Genomic DNA, 23,811 nt, shown 5'->3' with positions numbered 1-23,811 from the left:
GATTCCCCGCTCTGCCACTTGAGCTGTGGAGGCTTATCTGGGGAACCAGATTAGCTTGTGCACTCCGACATATGCCAGATGGGTGACCTTGGGCTAGTCACAGTTCTTTGGAGCTCTCAGCCCCACTCACCTCACTGGGTGTTTGTTGTGGGGGGTGGGGGAAGGGAAAGGAGATTGTAAGCCCCTTCCAGTCTCCTTACAGGAGATTGGAGCTCTCTCAGCCCCACTCACCTCACAGGGGGTTGTGGGGAAGGGAAAGGAGATTGTCAGCCCCTTTGAGTCTCCTTACAGGAGAGAGAGGAGGATATAAATCCAACTCTTCTTCTTCTTCTCCTCACTCTAGTCCCACAGTAATAGTGGAAAGTTTCAGTGAGGAACTGCAAATGGGGTGTATATACCCAGATTCATATCAATAATGCTCCATGAGCTCTGTGTTATGGTTTCCTGATGTCAAACAGCTCCATTCTTCATTTAGCACCACCCCTTCTTAAAGCCCTTCCAATCTCAAAGACATTATGCAGACGGCTTCTCACTGCTTCTGCCTTTTAGCGTGACATCTTGGTGAGCACACCACTCGGAAAGCGCTCCTCGCCCCCTCCCCTTTTAACCCTCTACGACACCCACAGAACCGTGGCAGGCAAAGGCCACTCACCCAAGATCATTCTCCCGGCATGTAATGCCGCTGCGGCCAATGATGGTGGTGGCGATGCTCGGTCGTAAGGTGGCGCTTCCCCAAAAATCAGCCACTGGATAACGCGGTTCCTGATCAATCAGCTTCTTCTCGCAGCTCTGGAATACACAAGACCCTTTTCAGCTGAGCTTCCAAAGATGGGGGTTTCCTAGCAGGGTGACTATTACAGACTACCAAACTGATGGTTGCACTTGACTAATTCAGTTCTTATTTATTGGCACTCCTAATGATTTAAAATGTACCTTTGCTGCTGCTTAATAATCATTGTTTTATTTTGCTGTGTCTAAGGGAGAAAGATGCCTACTAAACGTTTCAAATAACAGCACAATTACGATGAAAGCAAATCCTCCTTATGTCAAAAAGTCACAGAAGGTCAGGTAAAATCATGCTCTGAACAACTGCCTGGGCCAGTGATGGCGAACCTTTTCGAGACCAAGTGCCCAAATTGCAACCCAAAACCCACTTGTTTATCGCAAAGTGCCAACACGCAATTTAACTACCACTGAGGTTTTTAGCTTTAGAAAAACTGCGGGGCCCTCGAGGCAGCGTGCTACTCAGGAGTAGGCTTGGTGGTAATGGTGGCTTTGCTTCAAGCAATCCTCGTGCAATCCTTCCAATGTGGTGAATCATGATCCTAGAGGGTTTTCTCATGAAGCGCAGCCCCATTGCCAGCAACTGAGCTTACTCCCAGGTAAAGGATCAAGGTTAGTTCTTCACATGAAAATCAGTGGAGTTTAACAGCGCTTAACAGGGTTACCTACACTGCTTCCCCAAAACTGGGTCTTCGGTTTAATGCTAATAATCGAGCCCAGCAGCCCAGGCACTCTTGTTTGTGCGTGCCCACAGAGAGGGCTCCGAGTGCCACCTCTGGCACCCGTGCCATAGGTTCGCCACCACTGGCCTAGGCAAAAGGCTGGAATCTCTCCGCTGCTTTCATTCCATGGTCAAAAAGAGCCAATCACAGAGTAGAAACCATCACACGCTGCGAGCCCACCTTTTTCTCGTTGTACAAGGTGTCGTAGTCTGAATTTACAAACAGGATGTTTTCTGGCTTGAGGTCCGTGTGAGTCAGTTGGTTGTCATGCAGAACTGTAAAAGACCGAGAAAAGGTTGCTTTGTTTTTAAAATAATATATTTTTTCTTCACACATAAAACAAAGCATAAAAAGAAACAAAGAAAAAGAAGAAGAGGAGGAGGAGGAGGAGTTTGGATGTATATCCCCCTTTCTCTCCTGCAAGAGACTCAAAGGGGCTTACAATCTCCTTGCCCTTCCCCCCCTCACAACAAACACCCTGTGAGGTGGGTGGGGCTGAGAGAGCTCCGAGAAGCTGTGACTAGCCCAAGGTCACCCAGCTGGCGTGTGTGGGAGTGCACAGGCTAATCTGAATTCCCCAGATAAGCCTCCACAGCTCTGGCGGCAGAGCTGGGAATCAAACCCGGTTCCTCCAGATTAGATACATGAGCTCTTAACCTCCTTCGCCACTGCTGCTCCTCAGAGGCGAGAAACAAAATACAGTCCATTACACACCATATATTAAGGCCCAGCTATCTTGTCTTTGATTAAATGTTATCTGTAGGTTCTTGCATATATAATTAAGACATTAGTTCAACAGTTATTTGTTCAATGCATTCTAGTGTTTGCAATCTGTCTTCCTTAGATTTCAAAGCCTGCCGCCTCTTCTCCATTTTCAAAAGTTTCCAGATTTCCAAGAAATTGTCCAAACTATTGTCCCTTCGTAGCGTCGTGAGCTTTGCCATTTCTGAATATTCTGCAACTTTCAGAATCCATGCAGTTGTGGTTTCTGGGTTGTATATTGTTCTTAGCAGCATTCTTCGATCGCCGCTTCTGCATCTGTGGCTGGAATCTTCAGAGGATGCGCTGAAGATCCTCAGATCCTCTGAAGATGCCAGCCACAGATGCAGGCGAAACATCAGGAGAGAAGGCTGCTAGAACACGGCCATACAGCCCAGAAACCACACAGCACCCCAGTGATTCCGGCCGTGAAAGCCTTCGACAATACAATCCTCTTTTGTTGGCACCTTACTATCTCTCAATTTTTGTGCCTATAAAGTCCCTTGCTGCAGTTGCCATATGCATAAATAGTGTACTATACGCAGCAGTGGCGTAGTGGTTAAGAGCAGGTGGACTCTCATCTGGAGAGCCGGGTTTGATTCCCTGCTCTGCCGCTTGAGCTGTGGAGGCTTATCTGGGGAACTAGATTAGCTCATGCGCTCCAACACAAAAATAGAAATCCAAGCTCTTTTTCTTCTTCTAGTATATTGCTTAGGGAAGTCTTCTCCCACCACGCCATGCCAGAATCCCAAATGAGCTCACGGGCTCAAGATTGCACACCCACGGGCTAAGGAGACGGACGAGCTTTTTAAGACGCCAAACACAAGGAAGGCTTACACTTCAGGGCGTGGCAGAGCTGGAAGGCTATGTGCCGGATCTGCATGAGGGGGTAGGGCTGGAAGTCGTTTTCCTTCAGGAACTCAAACGTGTTCTTGCCCAAGAGCTCAAAGGCGATGCACATGTGGCCGTGGAAGTTAAACCAGTCTGACATCAGGACGCACAAGCTGGACCTGGCGAGGGTGAAAACAGCTGTTCACAAGAGGGCTCAAAACTACTAGTCCTGCCGTTCTTCCCCCTGAAGCCAGCAACTGGGCTAAGCAAGCCTTCCAGAACCACTGAGCCTCACTGCAAATGACACCCAAGCGGAGAAGCCACTAAGAGCCCCTCCCAGCGTGGCGCAGTGGTTAAGAATAATACACTTTAATCTGGAGGAACAGGTTCGATTCATAAGAAGAACATAAGAAAGAGCCTGCTGGATCAGACCAGAGTCCATCTAGTTCAGATCCCAGGAGCTCAGGAATCCGCTAATTCCCTATCAGTTCTGGCCGCATGGCCAATTGGCCATGCTGGTAGGGGCTGATGGGAATTGTAGTTCCTGAACATCTGGAGAGCCGCAGGTTCCCTACCCCTGATCTAGTCTAACCTGGACAGCTTTAAAAAGGGCTTGGACAGATTTATGGAGGAGAAGTCGATCTATGGCTACCAATCTTGATCCTCTTTGATCAGAGATTGCAAATGCCTTTAGCAGACCAGGTGCTCGGGAGCAGCAACAGCCGCAGAAGGCCCTTGCTTTCACCTCCTGCATGTGAGCTCCCAAAGGCACCTGGTGGGCCACTGCGAGTAGCAGAGAGCTGGACTAGATGGACTCTGGTCTGATCCAGCAGGCTCTTTCTGACGTTCTTACGTTCTAGTCCAGCACTCTGCTACTACTCGCAGTGGCCCACCAGATATCTTTGGGAGCTCACCTGCAGGAGGTGAAAGCAATGGCCTGCTGCTGCTGCTGCTGCTCCCGAGCACCTGGTCTGCTAAAGCCTTTGCAATCTCAGATCAAGGAGGATCAAGATTGGGAGCCATACATCAACTTCTCCTCCCTCAATCTGACCGAGCCCCTTTTAAAGCCATCCAGGTTAGTGGCCATCACCACCTCCTGTGGCAGCATATTCCAAACACCAATCACGTGTTGAATGAAGAAATGTTTCCTTTTATTAGTCCTAGTTCTTCCCCCCACAGCAGTTTCAATGGATGCCCCCTGGTTCTAGTTTTGTGAGAAAGAGAGAGAAATTTCCCCGCTCTTGCACAAGAAGCTTGGTCCAGTCTTAGCACTACACTGTGGCTCTGCGCTGTTTTCAAGGCAAGAGATGTTCAGAGATGGTCTGACCACACATAGGCAGACAATGGCAAACCACCTTTGAATGCCTCTTGCCTTGAAAATCCTTAGAGGTCGCTAGCTGTGACTCGATGACAGAATCATCTGCACCCGCATCCCTGCCCAAGAACAACGGCATAGCATTCCTGCTGCCACGTTGTTTGCGACCATTTAGACTGGGGTGGATGGGAGGGAATTAAGCTAGGACTCCTCTGGGGAAACCCACGGGTGAAGAGATTCTTCCATATCTCATAAAGATCGAGCTATACAACCGGGGCGAGCTTCTGAGCCCTGCTGATATGCAAGTGGGTCGCTGCCCCGCTGCTTCAAACGGCTACGGGGCTACATGGAACGCTACCACCAGGCTGCAGTTCCCAGCTGCTTCTGGCCATCGCTGTTTCTCAACAAGTTTCTTCTCTCAGTACGTTCGACTGGAGAAAGAACTGAAAAGGTGGACCTTGGGAGACTCGGTGGCGGCGGTGAACAAGCCCCCTCCCCCCCCCCAAAACCCGAACAGCCAGTAGGAAAGCTGATCCCAGAGGCGAGACTTACTGCTTGCTTTCCTTGTCCTTCTCTTTAATTTCTTTTTTTAGGACGTGCGACCTCCAGCCGTTGTCAAGAGCCATTTCCCCCCGATACTTCCCCACATTTCGGATGATTTTCAAAGCTACCAGAGACTTGCCCCTATGGAACCAGGTCAAAGAAAAGGGGGGGGGGGTAGGGGTAGGAAGAAGTGGTGGAGAAAGGTGAACCAAGTCAGCAGTCACCATCTTTGAATGGGAAGGAAAAACAGCTGTTAAGTCCTCGTGCTGTCGGCTAGTCCAGGGTCTGCAACCTGCGGCTCTCCAGATGTTCATGGACTACAATTCCTGCCAGCCCCTGCCACCAATTGGCCATGGTGGCAAGGGCTGATGGGAATTGTAGTCCATGAACATCTGGAGAGCCGCAGGTTGCAGACCCTGGGAAGCAAGAATTTCCCTTCTGGCCCCCAACTGTGTTCTCCAGGTGCCAAAACTTGAAAAAGAGAAAAACGGCTAAAAGTTCACTTTGTTGTCTCATGTGACCCTAAGGAAGTGTGGTCTAGAAAGTGTGGGTTTGTGGCTCAGCAAGAAAGCAGATCTGAGCTATTTCTCCTGTGCAAAGAAATTCCCAACAGTTTGTACTAGCCCAGCTGGTCCCATTACGTTCGTCTGAGCTATGGAGTTGTACTCAAGAAATCTTCCTGGCCCTTTCCAAAGACCTTCTCTTTGCAGTTGCTCGCAAACGGATAGCAAGCAAAAGGGACCACGTTGCGGCCCTTGTGAACGCTGACAACTCTGTCGCGCGAATGGACGGCAGTGAATTTTGGTCGTCCTTAATGCTTCCGCAAGGTCGCCAAGCACCTGAACATCTGATCCGGGACAAGATGGAAGAGGGACACAGAGGCCAGCGGAGACACCCACAATCTCTTCCACAACCCCGCCCTCTAAATGCTGCCTGCCCAAAGGTCCTGCAGAAACCCCCCTCCCCCCCAACCACCAATGGAGATGTGAAAGCAGATCAGGGACCATCAAGAATCCATTGTGTTCTGCACATACATTCAGAGCTCTGCTTAACAACCATTATGGGAAGAGGAATTTCTTTTTCCGAAAGTCGCTTTTCCAGATTTATTTATTAAAGCATTTACATACGGTCTCTACCCGTGGTTCAAGATGGTTTAGAATAATAGTTACAAACGTCTACCCCCTGTTTCCTCTCATTCTCCCCTCCCCACTTTAAAAGAAGGGTTTCTCTCATTTCTCTTCGTTTTTCTGTGAAGAGAAATCAATGTGCCTTTCTGTAATTTTCAGGGCCTTCTGTTGTTTTACGTTACACCCCGCAAAAGGTACTCTCGCAAGAGGAACGGGGACGTTCGGGGAGACGCTTCTTGCTGTGAGTATCTACAGAGCAAAACTCTTAAATGTTGCAGAACCTTCCTTTTTCTCTTGGTATTTCTCTGCGGTTAAAATGGGATGGCTTAGAGACCGACTCCAAATTCCGAAGAGGAAAAGAAAGAAGAATTCAGAATTCAGGAAGAAACTGGATGTGAAGGAATTTTCTCTTAATGGCCCTACTTTAAGCAGACTGGTTTCTTTTTCTTAGGGAGAAAGGAAGAGAAACAGGAGCCTCAAAATAAAATAAAAACAAAACAGAACCAGCGTGGTGTAGTGGTTAAGAGCGAGTGAACTCTAATCTGGAAGAACCGGGTTTGATTCCCCACTCTGCCACCTGAGCTGTGGAGGCTTGTCTTGGGAATTCAGATTAGCCTGTGCACTCCCACACATGCCAGCTGGGTGACCTTGGGCTAGTCACAGTTCTTCTGAGCTCTCTCAGCCCCACCCCCCTCACAGGGTGTTTGTCATGGGGAGAGGAAGGGAAAGGAGATTGTAAGTCCCTTACATTTTAATTACTGTATACGGTTTTGTTCTGGTCTTTGACTGTAATAAATAATAATATAAAGAAAGTCCCTTTGAGTCTCCTAAGAGAGAAAGGGGGGATATAAATCCAAACCCTTCTTCTGACCTGGTGGGAGGAATTGCCTGTGCTTTAAGACTGATGCCTTCCTCCTCCAAGGGAGAAGAGGTCCATGTTTAGCCTTACCCTCTTAAAGGTCCATATTTAGCCTTACCCTCCCAAAGATCAAAATGCCTCACACTTCCTGATTTCATTCTGGCTCGGGGTGCGGTAGAACAGAGGAACAAGAGACAGAAGGACCGTCTCTCCATGTATCGCCCCTCTAGGCCCTTCCTCTAGGCGGACCTGCTAGGGATCCTTGGCTCCAAAGTGATCCGGCTGGCCCCTACTTGGTGGAACAGGCTCCCGGGTGAGACCAGGGCCCTGCGGGACATACAGAGTTTCCGCAGGGCTCGTAAAACGGACCTGTTCCGCCAGGCATTTGGCCAGCCGGGGTAACGTCTAATTGAGAGCTACATCGCTATAATAACATCTGGCCTCCCGTGGGTACAAGGAAGGGGGAGGGGTGGGAGTTTTGAAGCCGTCTGTAATGTATGTATGGTTCTTTAATTATTGGGTATTGATTGTTTTAGCGGATTTTAAATGTTTTTATGATTGATGCTGGACACCGCCCTGAGCCCTCCGGGGGAGGGCGGTACAGTGGAACCTCGGTTTTCATTGCCTTCGGTTTTCATCAGTTTTTTCAGTGAAAAATTGGTCTCAGTTTTCATCGATTTGCAGTAAGGTGCACAGGTTTGTGGAGAAAAATCACCCGGACAAAGCTGTTGCAGGCCGTGTCTGCAACTTGTTTAATGACAATGTCTTGCCCCGTTTCAGACAAATCTTAAAGTAAAGGCGTCAGAAACAGACCTCTTTGGACAGCTTTCAGGTGCGACATTGGTCCACTGGCTCTAAAGCTGGTCCTAGTGTTATTGTTTGTTACTGTTTTCAGCATTAAACACTATGTTTATTCACCAAAATGTGTTTTGGGTATGTTTTTTGGAGTGCCTAGAACAGATTAATTGGATCCACATTGATTCCTGTGGAAAAGTTTGCCTCGGTTTTCATCGGTTTCAGTTTTCATTGATTCTTTTCAGACAGATTACCAACAAAAACCGAGGTTCCACTGTATATAAAATTGATAAAATAAATAAATAAAAACAGAAGGCGACCTACCTGGCATGGTCCACGCACTCCACGACTTTCCCAAACGTCCCCTCGCCCAGACTCCCGACTATTTCGTCTAGGAGAAAAAACAGACACCCACGTGAGCGCCCGGGGAGGCAGAGGGAGCGAGGTCCTGCAAACATTTCACACAGCATACAAGTCTGAAGAGAAAAAAAGGCTCTCTCAATGGCTATCTTTTTCTTTTCTTTTAAAACACACAAGTGGCTACTTCCTGCTTCAGGCAATTTTACTGGTCAGTCCATTTTTTATAAACGATAAAAAATAAACAACAACACTAGAGACCCCTCCCGTACACTGAGAGCGATCTCGTCTAACATGGGGGGATAGAAAGTAGAGAGGTAAAGTTTTACGAAAGGTGGCTGTACATCGCTCTTGTAGCCAATCGCCGATCCTGCACACCAGGTGACCTTCTTTGTCATCTTCCACGCTCCTGCTGCGCTTATTGCTCTGTTGGCTTCTCTGTACACACCGCCCCCCGAAACGCCATCCGACCAATCGCACACAGCGGGCAGTTCCGATTGGCAGATTGAGTTGTCATTCAAAGGCGGAGGAGACGACGATGCGTCCGGTGGTTTTTCCAGATCCCAGCATTTCATAAGGCACACAGCATATATAACGATAGGGATATTGCAAGGGACACGTCAAGACACAAAACCGACTTCAAAACAAAAGTTTTCTTTCTTTTTTTTTCTTTTTCTTTTGTTAAAAAAAGAGACAGCTACAAGGTACGTAAAAGAAACCCCCGAATAGCTACGGGCGGCGGACGCGGCGGACAGTGTTTCAGCGCCACCTGGTTCTCGAGCAGGGAAGAGGCAGCTAGGATGGATGCTCCTGAGGCTGGGTACGCCCCCCCCCTAGACACACCTCCTTCCCCCCTCAACAGCTAGGGGGGGAAAAACACAGCCAACAGTGCGGAAAAAGAGGTCTCGAGCTTCTCCGTCGACAACAGTGAAAATGGGCAACCCCAAAATTATTCAAGTTTGGCTAGCGGAGCCCCTCCGGAGCACAACCTCCCCGCCCTGTTCTACAAGCCGAAACAGCCTGCTCCCACGGAACCGGACCGGAGCTGTCAGCTTTCTGTTATGGGCAGAAATAAAGCAAGGGGTGTGTATGTGGCAGCAGCGACGGCCCTTGGACAATCTGGGGGGGAAGGGGGGTGGGTTGTGACCAACTGGGACGCCACGTCCCAAGCCTTGGGAAACCTTCTGGCTCATAGCTTCCACTTTCAGAGAAAAGAAACAGCTGCTGATATATCACTGTTAGCTTCTACTGAAGGGAAGGGGGAAGAAAACCCCAAAACTGCCAAGCAATCCTGAAGAGTATGAAGAACTTATGGACTTCCTCCCCCCTCCCCCCCCCCTCCCGTTATCATCTTCCCCGGTGTGAGCTTTCTCGGCTGAGAGGCAAGAAACGGCTCACGGGCTCCGTGCTGCGATCCCCCCCCCGCGGTGCAGGGCAGAGCTGTTCACAAATTCTAACACAGGGAAATCAGGGAAAAGTGGAAAGAACAGATCAGGAGATCCCTTAAAAGAAGGTTTACGATACAGAACACGTTTTAAAAAGGTCACCGCAAATCAAAATCCACACCTTTTTCACATCACATAGGTATAACCGTGGGACCAATTCCCCCAAAGGGAGGGGGATGTATTTACTGGTGTAGAGATCAGGTCAAACTTTGAGACATAAGCAAACATGGCTGAGAAACAGGGGGAAGAGGTCAAAGGGCGTTCTACCAGTGTGTGTTTATTCCAGACCGTTCAGGCCCTGATCGATACCACAACCACCAAACTGCCTAACAAAAGGAAAGCTAAGCCCCCATTTCAGCGCTCACAATTTCCAGTATTTAGGATGCAGCTGAGCTAGTGAAACTGGAGTCGCAGGAGGGCCTCGATCTCATTGTGCTTTCCTGACTCAACATTTCTTGCTCCCTGTAGGGACTGGCACTGGGGGGGAATTACTTTTGCCAACTGCTTGCGAATCACGCTCAAGGTCAGTAACAACAGCTTTCATTGAGGGGGGGGAAAAGATGCTAAGAAGGATACCAGGGATATAGAGAGAAAGCGTGAGTTTGTGTTACAATGCGAGAGGTTTCATCGCAAAGCTGAAGCAAGGAAGCACAGACTGTATGCCTTTTGAGACCTAGCCAACTAAAGATGGGCCACCTGTCTCTATTACCACCTTTTTCAGCTGCCCGGCTTGCTAGGTTTCATGCTGGAACCTCAGGAAGTGGACGCAACCCCTAGTGGGCGGCATATATGGGGCTGGACGGCTAAATTCACCTTATGGGCTGCAACGTGTACAGGGCTTGGGGGCTAGAAAGTGGCTGGTCTGATCCCAATAAAAGGAGCGAGACCACCTCCACTGCGGGAAAGGAAAGCGAGAGTGCAATCCTAGTAATGCATCTGGCATGGATTGATCTGGTCTTAAGGAGTCGAGGGCCCTGGCGGGAACGTCCCACTGCCCTGTGCCCCCGAACGGAACCATCTAGCGTAGCAGTATGAAGGAGCAGATTGCCACACAAGCTAACTCAAGGGTGCCAAACGATGGCAAAAAACCCACACAGCTACATGTATATGTACATATATATACATATACATATCTAGAAGAAAAAGAGTTTGGATTTATACCCCCCTCCTTTCTCTCTTGTAAGGAGACTCAAAGTGGGATCAAAAACTCAGTTTCCCCTTCCTGTCCCCACAACAGAAACCTTGTGGGGTGGGTGGGGCTGGGAGAGACCTGAATAAATCGTGACTAGCCCAAGATCACCCGGCTGGCATGGAGGAGTAGGAAAACAATTCTGATTTCCTAGATAAGAGTCCACTGCTCAGGTGGAGGAGCAGGGACTCAAATGCGGTCCTCCTAACCACCACACCCCTGGATCGCATGGAGACACGCCCTATTTGGCTTTCCTTCCCAAATTCACGCTGAGTAGCACGCCTTATCAGGGAACCGTCCAGCATTTGAAACAGGCTAACATAGCCAATGTCACAAAAAGGTACCACAAAACAGAACTCTACAACTGTGCGGAGGAGAAAGACGAGGATTAGAGGTTACTCACCCAAAGTTACTCAAGAGCTGTGGAAAAGCTAGAAAGAGGTTACGTCCCTCACCAATCCTGAACTCGTTTTGGATGCTACTCACCGAGGATGTGCTGCTACAAGACCTGGTCCTGCGCTTCCGGCAACGGTGCTGGCGCTTCCGGGTCCGGTGGCGTTCTCGGTCGCGGGATCTCCGGCGGTGTCGTGAGCGGCGGGAAGAGTAACAGTCTTCTCCGAAAGAGGCGCTCCTGTCGTCGAACTTGTAGACCTCGTTGTCCGCTTCCTCTCGGTATCGTCTCTGATAGGGCATTCTGTCCTGGCTGAAGCAAACGCAGAAACCGGATTACAAAACTCATTTTGGGATGGGAGGTGGGGGGGACATGTTTTGCGCTGAATCAGACCAGCAGTCCCTTAATGTCAATCTTGTCTATTCTGACTGGTAGGGAGGTCTTCCCCACCACCTGATCTTTATTTTGATTTCTATACTGCCCCTCCCCTTTCAGGCTCCTTTTACTTGGATCTCCCACACACACACACACACACACAACAAACACCCTGTGAGGTAGGTGGGGCTGAGAGAGCTCCGAAGAACTGTGACTAGCCCAAGGTCACCCAGCTGGCACGTGTTGGAGTGCACAAGATAATCCGGTCCACCGGATAAGCCTCCACAGCTCAAGTGGCAGAGCAGGGAATCAAACCCAGTTCGCCAGATTAGAGTGCACCTGCTCTTAACCACTACGCCACTGCTGGCTCACTGAAGCTCTTGCTCTGAGCCAGGATCTAAGGAGGGAGTCCTTTCCATCACTTGATCTTTTGCAGAGGAGATGCCAGGGGCAAACTTGGATCTGCATGCTCTACCGCTCAGCCAGGGTCTCAAGTCAAGGTCTTTACCACCAGCTGCTATCTGAAGCCAGGTCCTGAACCGAGGGCTTTCTGCAATGCTAAGCCAACACTGGCCCGCTGAGTTGCAGTCTCACAGAAGAGATAGGCAACACTGGCCCATTGAGTTGAAGTCACAGAAGAGATAGGCAACACTGGCCTGCTGAGTTGCAGTCTCACAGAAGAGATAGGCAACACTGGCCCGCTGAGTTGCAGTCTCACAGGAGAGCTAGGCAACACTGGCCCGATGATGCAAAGGCATTATGGTGTGTGAACTCTGGGTGGCCTACCTTTTACTTCAGGGCAAGGCACAGACCGCAGGGCTGGCTGATGCAGCAAGTTATTGCGAACGACAGAGCGGGGAAAGACAGGCCAGACTCCCAGGTCTTGAAAAACAAGTAGCTCAGACTGAACCGCCAACATGCCAAGCCCAATAGCACACTCAGCATACACCTCCACATCCACAAGCAAAGGCACAAACTGGCGGAGGAAGTTTGCCGAGTGGAATTGCTAGGCCAGGGTCCTTTCATTTCTCTCTGCCAACATCAGCCAAAGAGGCTGTGCCTAGTGAGAGGTTGATTGTCGGAGGTAGAACAAAAAATTGTGTCATCCCCCACAATTAGTGTGCTGTAGTGGTTAAGAACAGGTGGATTCTAATCTGGAGAACTGGGTTTGATTCCCCACTCCTCCACCTGAGCGAGTGGCAGAAGCTTATCTGGTAAACCAGATGTGCTTTTGCACTTCTGCTGGGTGACCTTGGGCCAGTCACAGTTCTCCTGAACTCTCTCAGCCCCCACCTGCCTCACAAGGTTTCTGTTGTGGGGAGAGGAAGGGAAAGGAGCTTGTAAACCACCTTGAGTCTCCTTACAGGAGAGAAAGGTGGGGCATAAATCCAAACTCTTCTTCTTCCCAAACACTATATCTAGACCAGCGATGGCGAACCTTTTCGAGACCGAGTGCCCAAATGGCAACCCAAAACCCACTTATTTATTGCGAAGTGCCAACATGGCAATTTAACCTGAATACTGAGGTTTTAGTTTAGAAAAACCGGTTGGCTCTGAGGCATGCGTTACTCAGGAGTAAGCTTGATGAAGCAACTGTGCAACGCTTCGAATGGGTGAATCACACTCCTAGTAGGGCTTACTCAGAAGCAAGCCCCATTGCCAGCAACAGAGCTTACTCCCAGGTAAAGGATCATGTCCAGGCCAGCCTAGATGTGTGTGTGTGAGGGGGTGATTTTCTGCCCCCCAGATGATGAACTCTGTGAACGTGTGCCTACAGAAGGGCTCTGAGTGCCACCTCTGGCACCCGTGCCAAAGGTTCGCCACCGCTGATCTAGACTGTTGGCTGTAGCAAGGAAGAGAACCACAACATGTGCGCAGGAAGAGAACTCAGAGGCACACGCATGAGCGCCTCCGTGTGGCTCATGGCCAGGGCAAGCCTCTGAAGCCCTGAATCAAAGCTAGCCCACGATCGATCGTTTGCAATAGACTTTCACAGCACGCGGAAGCGTCCAGCTCAACAACGAACGGCCTGCAGAAGCGGCTATTCAAAAGGTGTCCCGTGGGCATTTGTGGCAGTCGGCATTTCATGAGAAACAACGTTGTCGGGGGCGGGCTTGGCCTGTTCACATTTGTCATTTCTCTGCAGCACCTTTTCATAACACAGCTCTTGCGAGCCTGCAGCACAGCTACCGCTTCGTCAGCGGGGCTGGCGTCGGGCTGGATGCCAGCCAAGGCCTGCAGCAGAAGGCCCGCTCCATGCTGGAGGCACTGAACTGGATTGGCCATTTCCCCAGTAGAGAAAACAAAGTGCGAGGGAAACCCCCTTCCTTCCAGGTCCAGAGGCCGCCGCAACTTCTCTGACTCCTGGCAGGCAGGAGGGGTTTTTTTGAGGGTGAGGGCAGGCTCTTTTGGATTCCTTTTACTGTCCACCAGCAAGGCGAAAAGGAGTGTAAAAAAATCTCACTTCCCCCTCCCCAATGCAGCTGTAATGGGGAGGAAGCACACTGGATGGACCTATAAATCTGACATCTGGTCCTCCCCCCATCCCTAGCATGCCACCCCTCCCTCCCCCTCCCTCTGCTAGGGTGGGTGGGCCAGGTCCAGATGCCAGCCCCCTCCCCTCCCTTGCATGCCACCCCTCCCTCCCTCTGCTAGGGTGGGTGGGCCAGGTCCAGATGCCGGCCCCCTCCCCTTCCCTCCCTTGCATGCCACCCCTCCCTCCCTCCCCTTCCCTTGCATGCTACCACTCCCCCTCCCTCTGCTAGGGTGGGTTAGCCATGTCCAGATGCCGGGTCCCCTCCCTTCCTTTTCATGCCATCCCTCATTCCCTCCCCTTGCATGCCACCCCTCTCTCAGCCAGCTAGGGTGGGCGGGCCATATCCAGATGCCGGGGCCCCCCTCCTTCCCACCCTTGCATGCCACCCCTCACTCCCTCTGGCCTCCCACATAAGACAAGACACCGCAATCCGTCTATGCTCTCTTTCACAGATAAAAGTGCGGTTGTTAGTGGTGCAGAAGGAGCGTGTGCTTCACCAGTAGAAAAAAGTTCCGACGGGTTATGAGCAAAGGAAGAGTTTTGGATTTATATCCCCTTTTTCTCTCCTGGAAGGAGACTCAAAGGGGCTTGCAAGCTCCTTTCACTTCCCCCCTCCCCACAACAAACACCCTGTGAAGTGGGCGGGGCTGAGAGAGCTCCAAAGAACTGTGACTATCCCAAGGTCACCCAGCTGGCGTGTGTTGGGAGTGCACAAGCCAATCTGGTTCACCAGATAAGCCTCCACAGCTCAAGTGGCAGAGCGGGGAATCAAACCCGGTGCTCCAAATTAGAGTGCACCTGCTCTTAACCACTACACCATGCTGGCTCTCAGGTGGGTGAGCGAGCAGTGAACTGGGAGGAAGCGGGGGGGGGGGGGGGTTGGGGGGCCCAGTTTGGTGTTTTGTCTGGGGGGGAGAGTGGGGGTTGAATAGGGAGTCTGTGCCAAGGCTTCTTCAAGAGACGCCAATATCTTTCTAGCAGCCCTCTCTTCACCAAATGGGGGGGGTCCCAAATGGCCGGGGGGGGGGGGGGGGGTCTCTCCCTGTCAACTGCCACTCATTTCTTATTTCTCACTTGCTGTTCAACGGCCTCCCGGCCACAGCATTAAATCACCGCTGACCTTTGCGCTCCCTTCTTCTGTTTCATATGTTCCTGAGCCAAAGTGCTCTCTCCCGCCCCCCCCCCCCCCAGCCTCCCCAACCAGCCCAGTGAAACCCAATGCTAACCTGCAATCCTTCCAGGTTGGTCACTTTTAAAGCCGAGACAAATCCGCCTCACTCCTCAGCCGGGCAGTCTATTTTTGGAGGAAGCGGGCGCCAGCGTAACACAGAACACAACAGCATACGGACAACCTCCTGCTGCGGTGGCAGCAACACACTCCCAATTACTCCTGAACTCACACAAATGGAGATGGCTATCTTGCCCTGACTGGCCCGCTTTGGGCCATGAGGCTAGAAACCACTTTTGACTAGACAACTAGTAATGCAAGCATTTCTTTATTAAAGCATGTACACTACCCATCCTTGTCGTTCAAGGCAGCTTAGCAGACAGGTTCAAAACAACTTCAGTTAAAACCAAAATAAAATGGCAGGGGCAAAATCTCTCCCCACCCCCTCAAAGAAGCCTGCCGTCCAAAATTCCTCAAAAGCCCCAGCAAACAGGCAGGCTGTGTAGTTCCTCCTGAAGATCTCCAAGGAAGGAACCCAGCAACACCTCTTCAATAAAAAAGAAGAATAATTTGGATTTATATCCCCCCCCCTTTCTCTCCTGTAAGGAGACTCAAAGGGGCTTGCAATCTCCTTTCCCTTCCTCTCCCCACAACCTTGTGAGGTGGGTGGGGGTGAGAGAGTTCAGAGAGAATTGTGACTAACCCAAGGTCACCCAGCTGGAATGTGTTGGCATGTGCAAAAGCTAATCTGGTTCACCGGAGAAGCCTCCACAGCTCAAGTGGCAAGAGCGGGGAGCCAAACCCGGTTCTCCAGATTAGAGTGCACCTGCTCTTAACCACTACACCATGCTGGCTCTCTCAGGAGGCCACTGCACAGTTCTGGAGCCACAACAGAACAGTCCCAGGCTCTGGTCAAAGTGACACAACTCCCTTCCAAAGTGACACAACTCTGTTTTCTTCACATTCAAAGAACTCTGAAGAATGGTCAGGGTCCTAAGTCGGCGAAGGTGGCCTCGGCACAAAAGCCTGTCCCACAAAAAAGAGGCTCAGCTCACCTTCTGGAACGCGACCTCCGTGAAAGGTCCCGGCGGCTGGGATAGCGCGGCCTTCCTTCGTGATGCTCTCTGCTGCGAGACCGCCTCCTCTTCCAGCTGTGGTTCATGTATGACTCCGCCTCAGGGGAGCGAAAGCGCTTACAGTGATGCATCTACGGAGGCAAAGGAAACACGTCAACGCTGGGAAGCGATCGTCGGCAAAATGCGTCCGCCCCACAAACACACTCCTGCAATCTTGGCCAACGGTCTGGGCCTACCTTTAACACACACTGGGTGAGTCTTACTGCACTTTAAAAGGCGTGTGTTAAATACATGCTGAGCAGTTAGTTCAGGGCGCTAAGAAATTCAGGCCTAGAGTATTCATGTCCCAGTGCCAGTAAGACGGTCTTTGTGACATAAGCAGAACATCTTTGAAGACACATCATGTTAAAGGCACGGTACCATTTTACAAGAAGAGTTTGGATTTATATCCCTCCTTTCTGTCCTGTTAGGAGATTCAAAGGGGCTTACAATCTCCTTCCCCCTCCCACTCTCAAACACCCTGTGAGGTGAGTGGGACTGAGAGAGCTCCGAAGAACTGTGACTAGCCCAAGGTCACCCAGCTGGCGTGTGTTGGGAGTGCACAAGCCAATCTGGTTCACTAGATAAGCCTCCACAGCTCAAGTGGCAGAGCGGGGAATCAATCCTGGTGCTCAAGATCAGACTGCACCTGCTCTTAACCACTACACCACACTGGCCACCTTTTTAGAAGAGACAACTCCCAAAAGCGACGGAAAGATGTGCCCTTTCAACTACAGCGAGGGTACAGGTTTAGTTTCTTGCCACTAATGGTACTGTAGCATCTCTACTGATGCAATGCACCGTCAGGTCTGCAGGTGAGATGCTGTGTTTGTGACAGATCCGAAGGAAACGCTCGTCAGAAAAGCAAGCGTAACCGCCACTGCTAGCTAAACACGTACTCTGAAAGCTACTTATTTAACAGGAAGCCTCTCTGAAGTCAACAGAACTGGAATCCATGTTGGGGACCAGACTGCACCTGTTCTTAAAGGACTAGGAGCTCCGCAGATTTGTCCCAAGACAAAGGATGAATGGAACTGGGGTGAATAGCCTGGTTTGGTCTGGCCTGGCCATGCCGTACAGTATCCGGAAGACCAGGCGGCCAAAAGTTAACAGCCAAAAAGAAATCTCAGCTATCCCTTGGTCTCTACAGAACAACCCGGTCTCGAAGACATAATTTAAGCTGCAATTTTACCCGCCACATTATATATACATGCAACACCGCAGAGGCATATTTACACCAGCTATACTCCTTCAAAGGAAACCCCTCAGGACATAGAACAGCAATGACTTAATTCAAGGAAGCGACATTCTTCTAGGGAGAAGGAGGAGACAGAATAAAGATCTGCCTCTCTCGACTTCTGGAACTCCTGAAATTCCACTGGCAGGAATCTGGATGTATAAGTACCACCTCCTTGATTGTGGATGAAAATAATTTCCACTTCAACCACCTTCTCGTTTCAGCCGTCTTCTCGCACGGATTTCCGCTGCAGCCATTTCAAGGACGGTGGCCTATATCCTAGCATGCAATTCAGCTAAGTTGGAACCCTTCTCTCGGCTCAAGGAGACATTCCCCCACTTAATTATAGAATCGCGGAGTTGGAGGACACCCCCAAGGGCCATCAAGTCCAACCCCCTGGAATGCAGGAACACATAATTAGAGAACTCCTAACAGATGGGCATCCAGCCTCTGTTTAAAAACCTCTAAAGAAGGAGACTCCACCGAGGTAGTAGCCCTTTCCACGGGAAGGTATGCTTACATCGGAGGAAGGCTTCCAATTTACTGAGTGGAATGCGTCCCTCCAAATATCTAAAAGCACAGCTCTGCGAATTGTGTGTGTTCAACAGCCCAAAAGCAGATGTAACCGGCTAAGAATGATCAATCTGAAATGCTGTGAAGACATCCACAGAATAATTCTGTATTCTGCTGCACGCACACACACCCCAGCTGCACAACTGACTCTTTTTGTTAAGCAGTCACTTCAACAATGCGTCAGAGCAGCCCGAGTTGTTCTCAGGTTGGCACAACACACACATTTGCCGCAACTGCAGTTGGAGGCGTTTGTAGGTTTTAAAATATCCAAGTGACTTACTGCTCCAGTAAATATATGTTGTGAGTTAACTCTTCAAAACACTGCTCTGAGTGTGTTTCTGTGCCTTCTGCGACATTTTAATGATATCTCTCGTCAGTGGGGTCTATGATTTAAGCTTCGGCCTGGGGGGGGGGGATACTTTGCAGAAGGGGTCCTGAGACCCCCAATTAAGTGAATAGCGCTGGGTCAGGCTCCAATTTCTCAAAAACATTATAAATCGCTTTTTAAATGAAATGTCATTTTTCGTAAAGAGGTACAACTACACAGAAAAGACACCTGGGTGAGTAATCTCCATTATATTCATAAACCCAGTACAGTACACCAAAGGATGCCTGGATCTCAGTCTAGAAAATAACAGGATTAAAAGTATACCTGTCAACAGCAACAGAAATATTGTGTCCATTTTACACGGAAAAGGAAAATAAACTATGAAAGGCAAATACCAATTCGCAAAAGTTTGGATTTATATCCCCTTTCTCTCCTGTAAGGAGACTCCAAGGGGCTTACAATCTCCCTTCCCCCACAACAAACACCCAGTGAGGCGGGTGGGGCTGAGAGAGCGCCGAAGAACTGTGACTAGCCCCAAGATCACCCATGTGTTGGAGTGCACAAACTAATCCAGCTCAGCAGATAAGCCTCCACAGCTCAAGTGGCAAAGTGGGGCATCAAACAAGGTTCTCCAGATTAGAGTGCACCTGCTCTAAAGCCACTACGCCGTGCTGGTTCTCCAATTCATAGCGGAACTGGTCCCAGGTCAGTTAGGGAGACCCTGTAGGGTTTTCAGGGCAAACCGATGCCCAGGAGGTAGTTTGCATTTTCCTGTTTCTACACTGCCACCCAGGATTTCCTTGGTGGTCCCCTATCCAAGTGATACCCACATCTGACCCTGCATGGCTTCTAAGGTCTGGCAAGATCAGGCTAGCTTGTGCCACCCAAGTCGGGGCACAGTGTGAATCATTCCCTTTAAATTATTCACTGGTTATGGGCACAGCAAATTCCTTTGATTCTATTGTCTCGGAAGTATTCATTCATCACCACCTCCATCCTGTTCACATCCTCTTGCATGTCTGACACTCGCAAAGTCCCCCACCCCCAAAAAAACAAACGAGTGCTGGAGTGCTGAAGGACCAACATCTTCCTTATTTCAATTACTGCGTCAACGTAAAATAGCTGCTGTGTTAGCAGGCAAACATTTCTAGGAGGGAGTGCGATGCCCTGCCTCAAAACTCAGCTCAAAACTCCCTAGAGGGGTAACCAGCGAGCCAATTCCAAAAGATGGCGACCCTCCCTCCTGAAATGTTGCAGCAACATAGAACAACGATATAGAACAACTATGTGCAGTCCGATATTTGGGATAGGATGATTTAAAGGGAGCAGCAGTGGAGTAGTGGCTAAGAGCAGTGGCTAAGAACAGGTGCACTCTGATCTGGAGGAACCAGGTTTGAGTCCCAGCTCTGCCGCTTGAGTTGTGGAGGCTTATCTGGGGAATTCAGATTAGCCTGTACACTCCCACACACGCCAGCTGGGTGACCTTGGGCTAGTCACAGCTTTTTGGAGTTCTCTCAGCCTCACCCACCTCACAGGGTGTTTGTTGTGAGGGGGGAAGGGCAAGGAGATTGTCAGCCCCTTTGAGTCTCCTGCAGGAGAGAAAGGGGGGATATAAATCCAAACCCCTCCTCCTCCTCCTCCTCTTCTTCATCTTCTAATATCGGAATGAAAAATACTTTTTGTCCATTTACTTCCATGTCTAAAGGATCAACACTCCTTAAGGGACATCCTCAAAGTAAAAATCGAAATAACCTGCCCAAGCTTCAGTCACCCTACCTGTCTCTTCTCCCCCCCTCTCCATTTTAAATCAGAAGCATACTGATTTTTTTTCTTTAAAAAACCCAACAACTTTGTTTAACAACAGCTTTTAAAAGACGACAAGCCATTTTTCACGAGCTTGAAATTCTGAAAAGCATATCTGTTATCTGGGAGGCACTAAATTATCAAACAAAACCAGGATCTCGTTGCTGTGTGAATCCCCAACCTGGAATTCAACCTCCATTTTTGAGATTGAAGAGAGAAGGAAGGGAGCAAAGAACTGGGTTGAGTCAAGGGCAGGGAATTCTGCCTCCTTCCTAATGAGGCATTTAAACTAGCCTGCTGGTAAAACCAGTTGTCCCACAGGAAAGCAGAGCTCGGGAGGTTCAGTGGAATCAACCTCGAGGACCTATTAATCCAATTCTCCCCTACACGGAGAATCTGAAACTAAGCTCCAATTTGGAAATTGGAGATAAGAATAGACATGCATACAAAGAAAGACTCAGACAATGTTGGAACTAGTTTTAGACGTTTCACCGACCACCTTTTCAATACAAAGCAGTCAAGGTCCAGTAGGAAGGGCCTTTTAAGATCCTACCAAATGGTTACCTTGCGTGGGTCTTTAAAAATGGCAGCACCTCAAAGAACTTCAACAGTCAAGACCTCCACTATGTCTGAATATGGGGTGGGACTATAAAATAGAAGAAGAGTTGGATTTATATCCCCCCTTTCTCTCCTGTAGGAGACTCAAAGGGGCTTACAAACCTTTCCCCCCTCACAACAAACACCCTGTGAGGTAGGTGGGGCTGAGAGAGCTCCGAAGAACTGTGACTAGCCCAAGGTCACCCAGCTGGCGCGTGTTGGAGTGCACAGGCTAACCTGAATTCCCCAGATAAGCCTCCACAGCTCAAGCGGCAGAGCGGTGAATCAAACTTGATTCCTCCAGATTAGAGTACACCTGCCCTTAACCACTACGCCACTGCCGCTACATTTTTAAACATTATAAGAACCCCAAAGAGGCCTGCTGAATTAAATCAGTGGTGCATCTAGTCCAGCATCCTGTTGAGCTCAGCGGCCAACCAACTGCCCCAGAGGGCCAGAAAACAGAACATAAAGCTCTCCCTAGCCCTGATACTCAGAGGTTAAACATCCTTTAAATGAGGAAGCTCTCTTCAGTCACCACGGCTAGTAGCTGCTGATGCGCCTATCATCCATGAATCTATTTGATATTTTAAGATAATTAAAACAACAATCCTCCACTCATCTGATGACAGGCCTGTTCCAGACGTCACACGGAATTAAACGTGAGCTACAGTCAATGTCCGCAAAAAAATTACTGTAACGCAGACAAACGAAGGGGGTTTAGACTTCTCGCGCTCCTGCCTCACAAGCCACCTCTCTTGTTCCAGCTTTGCTAAAGGTAGATTAATTTGTGTCATATATCGAAAAACAGACACACGGGCCCAAAGAGGGATAACATCCAGACAAATTTGGCTCCCCTCCCAAAATAACCCTGCACCACTACTAACGACCTGATACATGCAATTAACAACAGGATGGGGCCCAAGCTGCTGAAGATGATTTAAAATTGTATGGGGGTTGTTTGTTTTTCTAAGAAGAGTTTGGATTTATACCCCCCTTTCTCTCTTGCAAAGAGACTCAAAGGGGCTTACAATACCTCCCCCTCCCCCAGCAAACACTCTGTGAGGTGGATGGGGCTGAGAGAGCTCCGAAAAACTGTGACTAGCCCCAAGGTCAGCCAGCTGGCGTGTGTGGGAGTGTACAGGCTAATTTGAATTCCCCAGATAAGCATCTACAGCTCAAGCGGCAGAGCAGGGAATCAAACCCGGTTCCTTCAGATTAGAGTGCGCCTGCTCTTAACAACTATGCCACTGCTGCTCATGTCCCAGGAGATTTGTTTGTTTTCTGAATACACCTTTCTCTGCCTTGGAGAAACTGCCCGTTTCTTGCAGTCCAGTAGACAAAATTAGGCTGGATAAACTAACTCTGAATTAGTCAGTTTCATACGTTCCTGCTGTTTATGCAGGCCTCGTTCATTTCAGGCTTGTGTTCGCGCTCATTTCAGGCTCGTGTTCGTGACTTTTTGCAAAATCTTTTTGTTAAGCGTCTCGGAAGGTTTACATAACACTTCCCGCAGACTGCAGTGGAACCGAGCAGATTACAGGCAGAGGTTTGCGAGACTGACTGCTCTGTTCTATCAGCAAGGGGGAGGGGGTGTTTCCCATTTCCACGTGAAAAATGCATGTGTCACAAAGGAAGATAAGGGGTACGGGGGCTCTATGTCAGTGGTGGTGAACCTATGGCACAGGTGCCAGAGGTGACACTCAGAACCCTCTCTGTGGGCACGCACAAACAAAGTCCCCCCCACACACACACACATCTAGGCTGGCCAGGGCTGCTGGGCTCGATTATTAGCATTAAACCTAAGACCTAGTTTTGGGGAAGCAGTATAGGCAACCCTGTTAAGTGCTGTTAAACCCCACTGATTTTCATGCGCAGAACTAAAGCATGATCTTTTACTTTTATCTTTTACCATGTCCCCAGACACATGCCAGTGGGTCACATGAAGGGTGGAAAATTGCCCCCCACCCCACCAGGCTGCTCCTTCAATCGGTTACGGTACGTGGGGCAAGGGGGGGGTACCTGGAGTAGGTGTTGCCCCGGGCGCAATTTCCCTCCTTACGCCTCTGTCCCACATTCCCAGTTTATGCTCCCGACAGAGGAAGGTTTAGGGCAGTGGTGGCGAATATATGGCACGGGTGCCAGAGGTGGCACTCAGAGCTCTCTCTGTGGGCACGCACAAACAGAGTGCCCCCCCCCCCCAAATTTAGGCTGGCCTGGGCTGCTGGGCTCGATTATTAGCATTAAACCTAAGACCTAGTTTTGGGGAAGCAGTGTAGGTAACCCTGTTAAGCGCTGTTAAACCCCACTGATTTTCATGCGAAGAACTACAGCGCGATCCTTTACCTGGGAGTAAGCTTGGGTGCTGGCAATGGGGCTTGCTTCTGAGTAAACCCTCCTAGGGCCGTGATTCACCCATTGGAAGAATTGCTCGGCTGCTTCAAAGCAAAGCCATCGACTACCACCAAGCTTACTCCCGAGTAACGGACGCCTCGGAGCCAACTGTTTTTTCTAAACGAAAACCTCAGTGTTCAGGTTAAATTGCCGTGTTGGCACTTTGCGATAAATAAGTGGGTTTTGGGTTGCAATTTGGGCACTCGGTCTCAAAAAGGTTCACCATCACTGCTCTATGTGGACAGCAAATCTTTTTCTCTTTGGTAGGGCAGGACATACGGTGGGAGTCAAGCTGATTTTAGCTGGCGAGTTGGGACTCACTTGGTTTCATGATTGTGAACCATGTTCTGCATGTTTATAGTGGGATTTTGGATAAAATTATTTATCCTCGTCTGCATAATATATTATGTCCATAAAGAAAAGTGGCATGTCAAGGAGAAGGATTGTGCTCACTGAAATGCGGATTTAAAAACAATAAAATAAGGAAAATTCATTTCTTATCAGTTACCATTTCTCATTGGGGGAGGGGGGGAGAGAAACAGGCCAGACAGATTCATCTAATTGAGAAC

At 49.6% G+C, this 23,811-nt stretch overlaps 1 protein-coding gene across 1 annotated transcript in view; it reads right to left on the bottom strand.

Moving 5' to 3' along the window:
* Positions 1–23,811, bottom strand: part of CLK3 (CDC like kinase 3) — a 28,914-nt gene that overhangs the window by 3,845 nt on the left and 1,258 nt on the right. The window contains exons 2-9 of the mRNA XM_048519737.1: positions 16,251–16,402; positions 11,212–11,428; positions 8,436–8,529; positions 8,059–8,125; positions 4,963–5,094; positions 3,102–3,274; positions 1,686–1,780; positions 690–789 (exon numbers count right to left, since the gene is read on the bottom strand). Of these exons, the coding sequence (XP_048375694.1) occupies positions 690–789; positions 1,686–1,780; positions 3,102–3,274; positions 4,963–5,094; positions 8,059–8,125; positions 8,436–8,529; positions 11,212–11,428; positions 16,251–16,402 (1,030 nt within the window). The remainder of the gene's footprint in view (positions 1–689; positions 790–1,685; positions 1,781–3,101; positions 3,275–4,962; positions 5,095–8,058; positions 8,126–8,435; positions 8,530–11,211; positions 11,429–16,250; positions 16,403–23,811) is intronic.

The sequence above is a fragment of the Sphaerodactylus townsendi genome, linkage group LG17 (assembly GCF_021028975.2).
Source record: "Sphaerodactylus townsendi isolate TG3544 linkage group LG17, MPM_Stown_v2.3, whole genome shotgun sequence".
Classification (NCBI taxonomy): domain Eukaryota; kingdom Metazoa; phylum Chordata; class Lepidosauria; order Squamata; family Sphaerodactylidae; genus Sphaerodactylus; species Sphaerodactylus townsendi.
Note: the sequence above shows the minus strand (reverse complement) of the source record. Positions and strands in the feature narration are given on the sequence as shown.